The sequence below is a fragment of the Neltuma alba genome, unplaced genomic scaffold (genome assembly GCF_004799145.2).
Source record: "Neltuma alba isolate B1F8T4 unplaced genomic scaffold, ASM479914v2 tig00004582_pilon, whole genome shotgun sequence".
Taxonomy (NCBI): domain Eukaryota; kingdom Viridiplantae; phylum Streptophyta; class Magnoliopsida; order Fabales; family Fabaceae; genus Neltuma; species Neltuma alba.
The window spans coordinates 58,336-73,980 of record NW_021633774.1 but is presented as its reverse complement, the minus strand read 5'-3'; the positions used below and the strand labels follow the sequence as shown (position 1 = coordinate 73,980).

At 29.6% G+C, this 15,645-nt stretch overlaps 1 protein-coding gene and 1 long non-coding RNA gene across 2 annotated transcripts in view; one reads left to right on the top strand and one right to left on the bottom strand.

Annotated features, from left to right (window-relative positions):
* Positions 1–550: 550 nt before the first annotated feature.
* LOC114745262 (serine/threonine receptor-like kinase NFP) lies at positions 551–4,487 on the bottom strand. The gene is made up of 2 exons (XM_028933415.1): positions 3,120–4,487; positions 551–1,609 (listed from the first exon to the last, which is right to left on the bottom strand). Exons 1-2 carry the CDS (start codon positions 4,290–4,292, stop codon positions 872–874), a joined length of 1,911 nt encoding a protein of 636 aa, XP_028789248.1. The 5' UTR covers positions 4,293–4,487; the 3' UTR covers positions 551–871.
* LOC114745265 (uncharacterized) overlaps positions 4,243–15,645 on the top strand; it is a 24,864-nt gene continuing 13,461 nt past the window's right edge. Inside the window, exon 1 of the long non-coding RNA XR_003740183.1 lies at positions 4,243–4,336. This is a non-coding gene — a long non-coding RNA (uncharacterized LOC114745265). The remainder of the gene's footprint in view (positions 4,337–15,645) is intronic.

The following is a 15,645-nucleotide window of genomic DNA, read 5'->3' as shown; positions in this document are numbered from 1 at the left end:
TGTCCCTCTAATTTATTTATAAGAACAAATTTATTATCTAATTTCAATTAAATCAATCTTGCCCCATTATTTTTAGAAGAATAGTTAAAATAAATTTGACTTCCATTAAATTGTTAACAAAATTTTACTACTCTTTCATATAATCAATATTACGTTTAATTTAACACTCCTTTAACTAACATTAAACAAACTAAATTATTCTAAAGAACAAACAAGAAAAAGACTGGAAACCAAATAATATAAAGACAACAATTCTAAATAGATTTAAAAAGACTAAATACTTCTCCGATCCTAAATATAAAACCTTTATACATACTAATATAAGAATCTTATATTTATAACTCGAGGAGGATCATTTGATGCCAAGATTATCATTCTGTTCATCCTGGGTCATCTTCTGTTCATTAAGAAACTACTGAATATATTAAAAAACTAATTCAACACTTTTTTTTTGGGGGGGGGGGGGGGGAACCAATTCTCTAGAGACTTCCCAACAAATCAACCTCACATTCACATACACGTATGCTTCGCATTTAATCTAAACTTGATAGACAGACCTGAAAAACATTTTTTCCTTCTACGAACTTATTATTACACCCACAATGGTGTCTTGCAAATCATGATTATTTTCAAATAGAATCTTCCATATTCATATATTTGTGCTTCTACTCATGACATAAACATTAACATTTGAATCTAAAAGGTAGGTCCCCCGCATTATCAAATGTAGGACCTATCTTATTTGTCTCTTATCTCTTTCTTTACTTTCAAGTGCACTATGACTGATTATTCCTTTTTTTTTTTTTCCTACCCCTATCTATAGGCACATTTATTTCTATGAATATAGAAGATTATAAGGCATCTAGTTGATTCACCTTGCTGATACTAACGGTGAATCCATGGTATCATCTGAGGTATCAAAACCAGAATCTTCACTTTTACTCAAAGCATAAACAACATCCACCATGCTAGGCCTCTTTGTTGGATCCTTATGCAAGCAAGCAAGGGCAACATTAAGCACACTCCTGAGACTTTCCATTGAACATGTCTCTCTCAAGAGAGAACTATCCAACCATTCCCTTAGTCTCTTGTTCTTCTCTTGGTCACTACCCAATTCAAAAGCTCTTACCACAGTTGTCCACAAGGGATTTCCTCTATCATCAATGGCTTCTTTGCCTGTGATTAGTTCAAGCAGAACTACCCCGAAAGAGAACACATCCATCTTGGTTGAGACTACACCATCAGCTAAATATTCAGGAGCTATGTAACCTTGAGTTCCCACAATGTGCATTGTGATGGCATTCATTCCCGACTTTGCGAGTCCGAAATTAGCTATCTTGGCTCTCATGTTAGCATCCAAGAGGATGTTGCTACTCTTGATGTCTTTGTGGACAACCCTTGGCCTTGTGTGCTCGTGGATGTATTGCAAGCCATTGGCTACATCAATGGCGACGTGCAGCCTCATTTTCCAGTTCAACCGCTCTGTCCGGTCTTCATGCAACCATGAGTAGAGGGATCCGTTTTCAACATATTCATAGACTAGATAGCAGTTTGCTTCATCGTCGTCAATGCAAAAGCCCTCTAACTTCACCAAATTCCCATGGTTCACCTTCATCGTATATAAGAGGATTGTGCATTGTTAGTCATTTATTTGGGAAAGTTGTTATAGAAAAAAGAATGAAAAGGTCATGTATCAGAGTAAAGAATAAGCCTGTTTGGAGAGAAGCCTAGAATTACTAATGCTATTATTTGATAACGAACCTCCTCTTATTTGCTGATATTTTAGCTTAGCTAAGAGCCGTCATATAGGAACACAAAGGAACAAAGCAGAGGCGGCTTTCGTCTCTTAAGGTGACTTTAAGCTAACCTAACCTACTGCTTTATCAGACAAAGTCAAAAAAACCCGCATCCAAAAAAGACCTTAAGCAAATCGAATAAGACAAAGTTGGAAAGACCTTCTTAATCATGCCATTAAATTAAATACTTAACACTCTTTCCTAATCTTATCTAAGCACATTTTTAAAATATCTGACTGGGTGTAACTTAAAACCACCACTTTCACCAATGATGCACTGTTTTAGATGTATATTCACATGAATCTAATAGATTAAAAGTCTGAAACCATGGGTAACAAGTGGCAATTTTGTTATTTTCTGACCCTGCCCTATTTCTATATCAATCAGATTAATTTTTGTTTAGTAACCAAGTAACATGGGAATCATTAAATATTTGGTATATAAGGGAATCCACAGGTTTATTCCCTTGGTTTGGTGGAGTACACCGAAAGTAAAGGAGAGGAGGAGAGTGACATAACTCAAAAAATACAATTTGTAGTTTTGCAAACTCTGGTATTATATTAACATAGGAAAACCTTGCAAATGAAAAAACAAACCCTTCCGTTGACCTCAATATGAGGCAAGTCACCTCGCTTGATCCTTTCTAATTTCCACATATAATTTCCTAATTTTTAATATTGCATGAAATTTAAGAAGTATTTATAAATAAATTACAGTGCTTGGATTGAATGACAATTGAAGAATTCAACATCTTTTAAATAAAGTCCTGAACTCGAGTCTTGTAGTTGACAAAAACCAATTATGATTTTTTCATGAGGGTTCAACCCAAACTTAATTTAAACTACTTCATAATATCAAATACCATATGGTTTATCAGCAACAATATTGATAAAAAAAATGCCACTTTTTTTTTTATATATTTAACATGATTTTCTTTTAAATCAATGATGGCCTCATATAGCATGTGGCTTCTTATAAATTTTAAAAAATGGAACTTGTAGTAATTTTGTAAAATTAAAACTTTAATTTTAATTTTCTCCACTTTCATCCTAGACGGCCTGGCTTTTTTCCATGATCATGAAGTACTTAATATATATATATGTGTGTGTGTGTGTTTAGCCAGCAAAACATAAAGTACTTTTGATTAGTCTACCATATCTTCCTTTTCATAAATAAAAGCGTATTTTAAAAAATAAGTTATAATTTTTACATATTTATTAATTAATTTAATTAAGTTATTTTGTATTTTCCCCCCCTCTCTAACAAGAAATGAAAAGTGGTGAACGTAACGTGTAAACAAATTGGAAAATTAATTATAGTTACCTTCTGTAAGATCTTGAGCTCCTCGTAAGCGTTCCACTTCATCTTCTTGATGGCATAGACCTCTCCATCAATGGTTCCTTTATACACAGACCCAAGAATCAAGCATCTCTGATCAAACCCATTTGTGGCTTCTCTCAGTTCTTCATACCCAAAAACCCTATACTTATCCAAACAATCCGACACATTCGCCATCAATTTCGCCTCCGCTTCCTTCGATCCCTTCGTGCCCGTCGCAAAGCTCTGCTTATGCTTCTCTTCATCTCCGACCACCACCGCCAATTTGTCCTTGAATAGAGCCTCTCTGTAAACCCACAGCCCCAAAACCAGAATCAACAATAACCCCACAATCCCTAGCCCAATCGCCAATCCTCTCACAGTTCCTGTTCTGTCGCGGGAAGTTACAGATGCGGCAGGGGACGAAGCCGGCGGCGCCGAAGTATTAACCGGAAGCTGCGTCAGCACCGGCAATCGCGACACCGGAACGAAGATAGTATCAAATTCTCGGAAATTTTTACGGTTAGCATCGATTATTGACTGCGGTTTCGATCCAAACATGGTGGCAATCGACGATACGTTATCATTCGGTTGAACCACGTAGGAAATCAGGATGTTCTCTCCGTTTCGCAATTGCGTCGTGTTAGGGCACTTGCAGAACACAGGGAACACGGCGCTGACACCGATTGTCAAATTCGTCGGGATAAGGGTGGGGTTCACGACTTCAACGGATTGGTAGGTCGTGAGGTTCCTGTAGCTAAACGAGGAGACTTGGTAGAACGTGTCTCCTTTCTTGATGGTGTAGGAGAGATTCGCATAGGAGATGGCACCGAAGGTTGAGTTGATGAAGTTGCAGGAGCAAAATAAAGGAACGAAGAGGGGTTGGTTTGGGGCTAAAGTTGAATTAGGAGAAGAAATGTTGCTTGGTTGTGCTATCATGGGGCGACTAACGGAGAAGAGGTCACCAATGGAGGCGAGGTCGAGGAAATTAGGAGCTGAAGCTTGGTAAAAGGCGTAGGTCCGGCACGGGTAGCCGGAGCCGGTCTGATTAGCGGGGCACTGGTAGCCGGTGGTGTTGGGTTGTATCTGGTCCTGAGCTTGTGAAGGATGAAAAAGATGAAGGAGGAGGAAGAAGAAAAGAGGAAGATGGTGGGGTATGGAGTTTCGGATTCTCATCATTTTCTGTTTGGATCTTCTTGGTTTTGGGGTTTCTGGTTCTGATTGTTGAGCTTTGAAGTTGGTTGGGTTGTGAGGGGGTTTATATGGAGGAGGCGGAAGAAGGAGGTGAGGGGGGGTTACAGAACAGAAGGAACCGTGGTCAAGATTTTAGTCAACCAGGGTGTTATTGTCCCGTGACGAAACTTGAATTCGACTAATTCGGTTTGCTGGTGTGAAACTGTGAATGGGGTATAGACTTGTGGCATTCATATTAGCTTTGTACTGGCATTGGAGGATCCCGCGCTCACATTTGAAATTATTTATTATTTATAAATAAATGTTTTATATAAGTTATAATAAATTTTTTTTATATTTATCTCATATTTTATAAATTATTATTAAAAGGTAATTTATAAGTCATTCTAAACAAATTATATACTTAAACCCTCTAGCATCCAATACTTACTCAGATACTCTTTTTACGTTATTCATAAGACATTTATAGCTTGAATGTAGAATGTATGCCCCGTTATTATTATAAGATACAACTGCTACAATTGAGTAATTAAAAATGTTACTTAAATTTAGTTAAAAACAATAAATATAAAAGATATATATGTTTTTTAATTATATTTTTATTTGTAAAAAGAGTAAATGAGAAATAATGAGTAAATATTTATTGTTATATTTAATGAGAATAAAAGTAAAACGATAAGTTTAAAATTTTAGACAAAGATGATTTTTTTTCCCTTATATTTAGAGACACTGTTACGAGAGAGAATGTTTTTTTTATAAAAAGAGATAGATGGAGTATTAATTTTTCCTTAAAATATAATAAATTTTTAATTTTATTCCCATTAAATATATATGCACCTTTTTTAAAAAAATAACTATATATACTATAATAAATAAAATAATAAAATAATACATTTATATTAAATTTTAAATGAAGTTATTTATAAATAAGACCAAAAAAAATGTTCCCCTCTGCTACATTCTCTTTAAACAAAAAAGTATATGCAAATCTTGATGCGGCAAAACCATTAATTTAAATGAGGCGAGTTGAAGTAAAAATATACTCCTCCAGTCCTAATTAGAAGACCCGATTGACTTATTTGAGGAGATTAAGGAAGTAAGTTAAGTTGGTTATTTATAATAAATAAGTGTTGTTATTCCTAAAATATCCTTGCTAATTAAGTATATTGGCTAAAACTATCATTATTAGAAGGATTATCTTGGAAAAAAATACATAAATATAAGAGACAAAATGGATTGGGGTCTTATAATTAGGACCAAATAAAAAGACAAATTGGGTTTTATAATAAGGACCGGAGGAGTACAACATTAGGATCTTAAATTTAAATTTTAAAAAATTAAATAGTTTATATGCTCAACTAAATTAGAGCTTGGCAAAATGTGTTTTAGCCCATTTTATATTGATAAATCTTGATTTGATTTAAAAGGTTTGACCGATGGGACAATTTTTTAAGGGGCAAAAAGAGAAATATTATTCATAATTTTAAATTAAAAATGTAAATATAGATAGATTGAAAAATATTTAATATTTACACTTCAAAATTATATATTTATGAATCCAGTTACCTCATTAACAAATCAAATTTAACAATTTATATTTATAAGACAAGCTTTCGTATTTATATTCAACAGTTTATATTTATGAGACATTTTATATTTATAAGTCAAGTCATATGCTGGCAAAAAAAAGGAAAAGTTGAGTTGTATGGTTACTCTTCTACTTATATTTATAGAGATGAGAGAGAGTATTTTCTGTTTTTAATACAAGTCCCATTATTAAAATTATTATATGAATTTATAATTTTAGTTTTAATATACCACTTCCAGTCCTTAATATAAGAACTGGTTGATTAATTTGGAGAGATTAAGTAAATTAGTTAAGTTAGTTACTTGTTATAAATAGGTGTTGTCTTTCTTAGAATACTTTTGTTCATTATGTATAGTAATTAGAATTACTACTACCATTTGATAAAATATTTAACATGTGCAACTATTACAAAGATTATTTTAAATAAATAAATAAATATGAAAGACAAAGTGGATTGATATGTTATATTTAGAACCAAATTAAAAGTTAAACAAACTCTCATACTACTTCAGGTCATTAATATAAGAGCTTGATTGATTTTTATTTTGGTCTTAAATATAAAATTTCAATTCGCTTTGTCTCTAATATTTATCTACTTTTTTTAAGAGAGTCCTTGTAGTAATAGTAGTTCCACCTAATACACTTGATTAGGAATAATATTTTAGAAAAAATAACACCTATTTATTATCAATAATTAGCTTAAAAATTTTTTAATTTATTTAAATTAATTAATTAGCTTTTATATTAATTACAGAATGTGGTAATGAATTCTTTTTGCGTTTTTTGGTTCTCACCAAAAATACTAAAAAGTCGTTAAATTTTAGAAAAGAGTTAAACAAAACAAAACAAAAGTAATTATGATGACCTTTTGTGCGGGGCGCACCAATAGGAGCTGGTGGAAAAACTAAGGGCTTGAACGGGTCACGCTAACAGGTGGCGTTCATTCAATGGCTGCTGCAAACAGCAGAGAGGCTGGCCCATAAGTAATTACCACCCTGTGACTACTGACTCCATCACTAGTCAAGCGGCTTGAATATTCTGAGATCGTGGGCCCCGCAAAGTGACGCATTTAATAAAAAATTTAAAAATGCACTAAAAGTCCAATATATTGATGAGATATTGTTTGTTATTTGTAAATTAACGACTTAAAGGGACAAATTAATTAATTAAAGGGAAAATCACAAATAAAGACGCTCGAATTAGTAAAATCACTCTATGGTCACCTGAATATGCTAAATTACTATGAGGGACCCGGTCTCAAATTATAATTATAAAATCATTGCCAAATTACCAAAATACCCCTCTTTAATTTTTTTTTTTTAAAAAGAAAGCCACTGCTTCACCGGAATCCGGCCACCGGCGCCGGAGCTCCGGCGGCCGCTTCCGGCCACTGTCGGTGGCAGGACGCCGGAGTCCGGCCGCCGGCGGCCGCTTTCGACGATCTTCCTTTGTTTTTTTTTTTGAAACTGTTTTTTTTTTTAAATTGGGGGGAAGTGAGGTTGGGGGGATTTGATCCCCCAACCTAATGCTTCCCAAAATAAGGAATGACCATTAAGCCAACAAATTTTTGTTAACATTATGATGCAAAAAAAAAATAATAAGTTAACTCATTTACTCTTGTTCCAGGTGATAACAACAATACATTTGGAAATAACAAGTTCTGATTGTAAAATAACACGTCTGGAATAAAAATTTAACAATATGTTTTTTTTATAACAATAAATTTTGTTGCAGGCAATAACAACAATACATTTAAAAATAACAAATTCTGATTATAAAATAACAAGTTTGGGATTAAAATTTAACAACACGTTTTTTTTATAACAACACACTTTATTTCAAGTGATAACAACAATACATTTAAAAATAACAAGTTCTGATTATAAGATAATAAGTCTGGGATTAAAATTTAACAACATGTTTTTTTATAACAACACACTTTGTTTTAAGTGATAACAACAATATATTTGGAAATAACAAGTTCTGATTATAAAATAACAAGTCTGGAATTAAAATTCAACAGCACCTTTTTTTTATAACAATTAATTATTTTATACTTTTGGAAAATAAATTATTTATAACTTATAAAAAGTACTTGTAATCTATTTAATTTGCTAAAAAAATAATTTTTATCTCCAATTTATAATCAGAACTTGAAGTCTAATTTTTTATAGATTAAAAATACTTTTTTATTGTTCAAATTTATAAATAAAATTTAGGGAAAATGGCAACACACTTTTTTATTTTTTTTTTTAAATTTTTAATCTATATATCTATACAACTTATTATAAATCAAACTACTTCTTATAAATTATAAATAGTACAATTTATTGTGGATTAAAAATACTTTTTGACTGCTTAAATTTATAAATGAAATTTATCTCTAATTTATAATTAAAAATACTATTTTATTCTTTAAATATAAAAACTATTTTTAATATTTAAAGAATGAAATAATATAAAATTTATACTATGATTAATAAATCAAAAATTCCTTATTATAAATACTTTATAATTTATAAGAAGTAGTTTGATTTATAATGAGTTGTATAGATATACAGATTAAAAAGTATTTTTTTAGAGAAATAAATATATTAAAAATATTTTTTATAAGTTATAAATAATTTATTTTTTAAAAGTATAAAATAATTAATTGTTATAAAAAAACGTGTTGTTAAATTTTAATCCTAGACTTATTATCTTATAATCAGAACTTATTATTTTTAAATGTATTGTTGTTATCACTTGAAACAAAGTATATTGTTATAAAAAAAACGTGTTATTAAATTTTAATCTCAAACTTGTTATTTTATAATCAGAACTTGTTATTTTTAAATGTATTGTTGTTATTACCTGCAATAAAATTTATTGTTATAAAAAAAAACATATTGTTAAATTTTATTCTAGACGTATTATTTACAATCAGAACTTGTTATTTCCAAATGTATTGTTGTTATCACCTGGAACAAGAGTAAATGAGTTAACTTATATTTTTTTTGCATTATAATGCTAACAAAAATTTGTTGGCTCAATGGTCATTCCTTATTTTGGGAAGCATTAGGTTGGGGGATCAAATCCCCCCAACCTCACTTCCCCCCAATTTAAAAAAAAAAAACAGTTTCAAAAAAAAAAAACAAAGGAAGACCGCCGGAAGCGGCCTCTGGCGCCGGAGCTCCAGCGGCCGGACCCCGGCGTCCTGCCGTCGACAGTGGCCGGAAGCGGCCGCAGGAGCTCCGGTACCGGTGGCCGGATTCCGGTGAGGCAGTGGCTTTCTTTTAAAAAAAAAAAAATTAAAGAGGGGTATTTTGGTAATTTAGCCATGATTTCATAATTACAATTTGAGACCGGGTCCCTCATAGTAATTTAGCATATTCAGGTGACCATAGAGTGATTTTGCTAATTCGAGGGTCTTTATTTGTGATTTCCCCTTAATTAAATTATGGGAGGGATGTGGTCACCCTGACGTCCGCTTAGGCCAAGTGGATGGGAAGTGGCATCGTTTGACACGCAGGCAGCAAGCACATGAAAAGAATATCACTAAAAATACATATTTTCTTCTTTTGTCTAAGTTAAAATTAGTTGGAAGACTTCCATTAAAATTACAATTTAAATATAAATATTAAAATTATAAAAAATTGTACTATATCTACAAATTAAGAATTATAAAGGCTCTCTCTAATAAATGAAGTAAAACAAATTTTTGTATCATTTAGAGAAAGGAGGATTAATATAAAGTCATAAGAAATGATAATAATTACTAAAAATTCAATAACAATTAAGTAACTTGTAAAATTAAATTGTAAAAAATGAAACATGTTTCAACTATTAATTTTTTATTGAGACTTTTTAATAGTTATTTTTTTAGGATCTTATTATAATTCTTCTCTCAAAAAATCACGTAAATTTTAATGGGACGTTATAAAATTATCCTTTTAACGACGTTGAGGTTGAAAAATGAGTCATGCCATTATTTTTTCTTCCTTTCACACGCTTCAATAGTTTTCTTTTTGATCCTGTATTTAATGGGAGGAACTCAGACCCCACCAAAGGCTAAACATATAATCTCATATTTGAATTAGACTGTCAATTGAACAGCTACGTACTTTTAACTATATGTGTACCTATGTAAAATTTGAAATATAAGTCATTATTACGAATATTATATGAGTGGATGTCTTCTCATAGGATTCCTCACCTCTAAGTGTCATAGATTATATAACTTCTCTAATAAATGATTTGAGAAGAATTTCTCATTATTAATGCCATTATGATATTTTTTTATTTCTTTGTAATCCTAGCTATGTATAAGACATTTGTACCATGAAACAAGGTGAATGAGAAAAAGGTCGTTGTCTTCTCTATTTTTTGTTTTCTTTTCTACTCTTTTTTTCTTTTTTTTTCTCTAGTTTTATAATACGTTATCAGTACGACCTTACTCTGAAAATTTGAGGTATAAACTCTTTATAAGATAATATATTCTTCTCATCGTCTAATTATCTCCTTACTCAATAATCATATATATATATATATATACATTGTCTACATATTAATTTTATATTATCTCCTTTCTCAGTTACTGTGTTTTTATATTATATAATGTTATTCTATTATTCTTTTCTTTACGTTTTAATTTTATCATTACATTATGTATTTTATTTTATTTATTTTATGTTATTTATGTTTTTTTATAATTGATGTTATTTTATTTGTATTATACTAATTCTCATATACATATATGTGTGTGTATAATTTATATTGCTTAAATTTTCTTTTCTTTCATTATATTTGTTTATATTTATTTATGTTGTTTATATAATTTATTTATAATAATACCTAATAGTATTATATGTGATTATATAATGTAATTTATATAATTATAGGTTTATTTTTTATTTATATTATAAATCTGTATTTATTTTACTGTAGCCTGATCTTTGTTTTTAATTTAAATTGTTATTATATATTAGTTATTTTATTGTGTTATTTATATATCATCAATTCATAGTACCGCTTCCCCTTCCCTCTATATATATCTATATATATATATATATATATATATATTGTCTCTATATTATGTATTGTAGCTAATTATTTGTGTTGTTTATCTTTTCCCTTCTCATATGTGCTTATTTGTTATTATTTATTTATTTTTGCTTATAATTTTGAAGGAATAATTTATTTATGGGTGACTTTTGAATCCTAATATTTTATTTATTATGTTTTAGTGTTCATCAATTTTATTATAATTTTAATTTTTGTTACTACCATTTTAGTTTATCCATGGCCAATCTTACCAAACTCGAATTTACAGCCCTTGATATCATGAGAAAAAACTATTTGTCTTGGGTTTTATATGATAAAATCTATTTAGATGCCAAAGGTCTAGGAAATGCTATTTTACCCAAAAATGAAGCAACTAGCCAAGACAAAGCTAAGGCCATGATTTTTTTATGTCACCGTTTACATGAAGGGTTGAAAGCCAAATACCTGACAATGAAAGATCCGTTAAAATTGTGGAACAATTTTAAAAAAAGGTATGATCATAAAAAAAGGGTAATTTTGCCTAAAACTCATTATGAATGGATGCATCTAAGGTTTCAAGATTTTAAAACTGTGACTAAATATAATTAAGCAGTTTTCAAAATAAGTTCTCTATTAAAATTATGTGGTGAAAAAATATAGTTGTCAACATCATTTTTTCATATAATGTTGCTATTAAAATAATTAATCAATACGGGGATCTTGTACTTACATCAATTGAAGAATGTAGATATAAAGATGATTGGCCAAAATGAAAAAATGCGATTTAAGAAGAGTTAAATTCACTTTCAAAATGTGAAGTTTTTGGACTTATAATCCACATATCAAATGGTGTAAAACCAATTAGGTACACAAATGGGTTTTTGTGTGCAAATGAAATGAGAAAAATGAAATCGTTAGATATAAAGCACGGCTTATAGCATAAGAGTTTTCACAAAGACCTTGTATTGATTATGAAAAGACATATTCTCCTGTGGTGGATGCAAATCATTTTAAGATATATAATTAGTTTGGCAATTTATAAAAAACTTGAAATGTATTTAATGAATGTTGTTACGGCATATTTGTATGGTTCTTTAGATGCTAAAATTTATATAAAAATCTCTAAAAGATTTAAATTGCCAGAAACATGTAAGAATTCATGAGAAAATTATGCAATTCATTTGCATAAATCCTTATATAGATTAAAACAATCTGGAACAATGTGGTATAACGGACTTAGTAAATATTTATTGAAAGAAGGTTACAAGAATGATCGAATTTGCTAATGCGTTTTTACTTACTGTCTTATTTATAAACTCCATCTAGGATTTTTTAATTTTTCTCTAATTTTTTTTAATTTCCCTCAATTATGACTCATAATATAATTTCCTATTTAAGCACCAAATTATCATCAAATTGTGATTTTTTATTTTTATTTTTGTTTTTTTTCAAATTTTCAAAATTACGAGCCCAAAAGATATTTCTAAATTGAGGAGTTAATCATCTTAAATGAGAAATTTTGATTTTGATTTTTTTTAAAAGCCCATCCCATATTTTCTAATTTGAAGGTCAATTGGCTTTTAATTTTCATCTTTTATTTTATTACTATATATTGTAAGAGGGATATTCTTTTTTTTTTAATTTGTCACGGATTTCTCAAACTTAGTTTCTAAGAAAGAATCAAAGATGATATTAATTTTTTATTATTATTTTATTTCTTTTATTTATTTTTATTTACATTTAATATTTCTTGTGAGGCCCAGATAAAATTGGGTGTTTACTTCTCTAGTCTTCTTATTTCTTCTAGTTTTATAACAGTCATGACATTACTAGCTTATGAATAATACGTCTTTTTAAATTGTATTTAAATTGCATCTCATTCCAAATTTAAAAAATATAATATAAAAAAATAACTCAATATCACTTTCTATTTAACTTCCACACAATGGCGGGTTAAATTGTGATTAATGATTAATCCATAGTACATAATGCCAGATTAAGAAAATTAAATAAATTATTTAATTATATCAAATTACTTGACCCACTTAAATTATCATTGTTATAATATTAAATTATATATATTAATTTATAAGCTAGATAAATTAATTTATAAAAACTAATAAATATGACAGATAAAATAAACAAAGATACTATATTTATGATTAAATTCAACCTGGTTTTATATCCTTATGCTTCAAAATATAAGTATCAAATTTTGGAAGGGATTTTTTTTATAAGATACAATTTGAACTTGTCTAATCATTTAATGTATTTTTTTTTCATTTTTACCCCTAATTAATTGTATGTCTCTCACACATTTTTTTTCACTTATTCTCCCATATATCTTTTTACACTTATTCTCTCTCCCACAGTCCCACTTATCTTCTCCATAAATTAGGGTGTTTTAGAAAAATAAATTATATATTTATATATATTTATTGTTTGAAACTAATTTCAACCGATTCTTTTGAGTTATGTTATTTAATTATTTGATGTTTATATGTTGAAATTAAACAAAATCATGTGCCTGGAAAGAAAACCTTATTCCATCAAGAATGACGTGGATTTGAAATTATGAATTTGGAGAAGAGAATGCCGTGATCATAAAGGATGTAGGGGCAAGTCAAGTTGACCAGCTGGCGCTCAAATGTCAAAATTGGCAGCGACTAATGGGTTTGAACGCAGTGGACGTGTCACATCAAAAGAAATATCTAAGCGGTGGAGAGAAAAAGTGGCTCATAGTGCCCGGTTGGATGAGCGATTGGAAAAACTGCTTATTGAAAAAGTAACTTATGGATAAGTGAAGTGGGGTAAAAGCTAAATTGGATAAGCTGAATTGTGTTTGGATTGGAGTTCAGAAAAGCCCGTTTGCAAAAGTGAGATTGGCAAAAGGTTGTTTGGATTAAGATTGAGTAAAAGTAAGTTTGATGGTAAAATGACCAAAATAGATATATGACTTTATTAGATAATGTAAAATGAAAAAAAAATTATAAATTTACATAATACCATAATTTTAAATTATTTTAATTGGAAGAAGTTAATTTTAATGAAATAAATATATTTAGCTTAGAAAATTTACAGAACATATTTTTTAATATGGAAATAATTTCTAAATTTATATTTAATTCAAATAAAAATTTCCTAATATATCAAAATCTGGGCCACGTAACTTGCAACAGAACCGGTCAACTCTTGCCTTGCTCTCGATGGTGTGATGGCGGGCGGCAGTTGATTAGGCGACGACAAGACAAGTTGGACGAGAAGAGGAAAGGAGTAGATGAAAGGGCAAAAGAATGGAGCCAAGTGAGTGGAGAACAGGGGTAAAGAGTGGGAAAGGTTTTTTCTGAGAATAATTTATTGTTTTAACAGTACCTTACCGTCCATCTGTAAGCACGACGAAAAAGCCATAAGTAACTCTGAGGAGCTTAACTGAATCGGGCTTATGAATCCAGCTTTTAGCCATAAGTAGGATAGAGAATAAGCTTATCCAAACAGGCAGAATTTCTTAAATGAGCTTATAAGCTGAATAAGTTACTTTTAAGTTCTTCAAATGCTTGAACAAACAGGCCCATAATTAGTTTCTTGGTTATCTAGTTTTCAACTGCGTAAAATTAAAAAAAAAATCATGAGATTCAATTTAGTAAAAAAAATTAGTCTCTCACAGTATAATGAACCAAAATTTAAATATCTGTTTTTTTTAACGGTATCTTGAGTAAGATTATTTAGATGTATATATATATATATATATATACACACATATGTGTGTGTATATAGTTTAAAAAAGTAAAAAAAGAAATTAAAACCTCATTTTGGGAGAAGTTTATTCAGTCATGATAGCTTTTGAAGAAAAATTGAACTTTTGAGCATTCGCTTCTGTATCCACTGAGCACGACCTTGACTATCTCATTCAATTCATATATCTGAATTCCTACCGGTGATTCTTCAAAGTTGCCTTCCATCATCAGCCAGCAATTATTACAAAGATATTTGGGGAAATTAACAAGAGAAAATGACAATTAAATCCCACCTAAAAGAATTAAATACAATATTTTAAACTCATAAAATTATTCTGAGATCTCAAGAGACTTTTTTACAATAAATTTATTTGTTTAATTATCAAAATTGTTCTTTTTTTTTAAGTTTATATTAATAACTGAAAGAGCAGTTATTGACAACTTAAGGTGTAAAGATTGACCACTATCGTGGTAAGTATTGACAACACATTTTCTCAGGACATTACAAAATGTAATGCATGAGTTATCAATACCTGCCGTTATAGTTGTTAATCGTTGCATCTTAAGTTGTCAATCGTTGCTCTTTCAGTTGTCAATGCAAACTTAAAAAAAAATAAGAGTAATTAAGTAAACAAATAAAATTTATTGTAATAAGATCTTTTGGGACTTCAGAATAATTTTATGATTTTAAGAAACTTTTTGTATTTAATTTTTTTAAGTGAGACCTAATTATAATTTTTCCAAATAACAATGACTAAAAGAATTCATAATTTTGTCTTATTGACGTTGACTAGGTCATAAATTTAAAAGGAAATTAAATTTTGGAAGTTGAAACAGAAGTTCTATGCCATGAAGTTCACTCACAAAACTAATTTTTTAATTATGAACTAATTAATATCAATATTATGTAGTAAAATATTAATTTGGTGATTTCAAATGACAAACTACTAGGTGTCCTCAAATATGGCGCATATGTAAGGGTTTATATGAATAA